This window comes from Elephantulus edwardii, unplaced genomic scaffold, assembly GCF_000299155.1.
Source record: "Elephantulus edwardii isolate Elephantulus edwardi_28Jun2011 unplaced genomic scaffold, EleEdw1.0 scaffold00341, whole genome shotgun sequence".
In the NCBI taxonomy this organism is placed as follows: Eukaryota; Metazoa; Chordata; class Mammalia; order Macroscelidea; family Macroscelididae; genus Elephantulus; species Elephantulus edwardii.
This window is the reverse complement of record NW_006400091.1, coordinates 832,697-833,283: the sequence shown is the minus strand read 5'-3', so window position 1 is coordinate 833,283 and position 587 is coordinate 832,697. Positions and strand designations below refer to the sequence as shown.

General features: G+C 35.4%; 1 protein-coding gene across 1 annotated transcript in view; it reads left to right on the top strand.

Moving 5' to 3' along the window:
* Positions 1-104, top strand: part of APLP2 (amyloid beta (A4) precursor-like protein 2) — a 112,382-nt gene extending 112,278 nt beyond the window's left edge. Inside the window, exon 17 of the mRNA XM_006901742.1 lies at positions 3-104. Coding sequence (XP_006901804.1) covers positions 3-104 — 102 coding nt within the window. The remainder of the gene's footprint in view (positions 1-2) is intronic.
* Positions 105-587: the final 483 nt, after the last annotated feature.

Sequence of the window (587 nt, the reverse complement as noted above, 5' to 3'; positions counted from 1 at the left end):
AGGTTGATCCTATGCTTACCCCAGAAGAGCGTCACTTGAACAAGATGCAGAATCATGGTTATGAAAACCCAACCTACAAATACCTGGAGCAGATGCAGATTTAAGTGTGCCCTCCTGCTTGGAGCAGGGTGGTGCAGGTGGGCCAAAAGAGGTCCAGGATTTTGGATCAACTACTGACCAACAATTGCTTGCAAAGAATTTCATCTTACATTCAGAACTCCTGGGTTATTAAGACTATAAAGTACTACTGTAGGATTGCAAATTCCATTCTTTTAAATGGGTGAGAAATGTTAATATAACTATATATAAACCTTAAATGAAAAAATGATCTATTGCAGATATTTGATGTAGTCTTTTTTAAATTAATCAGAAATCCCAATTCTGTTGTATGGTTTCACATATGCTTTCTATATAAATGGAAAATGTCCAGTTGCATTGTATGAATCAACCCTTTAAGGCTCACTTACTGTTGTGATTTTTGTTTTTAAAAATTAAAAAGGCAATATAGTCCCATTTTAAATGAGTTTCAGAAACTTACTGAAAAGGTAAACAAGGAACTGGAACAGAGCACTGATACATATCCTGAC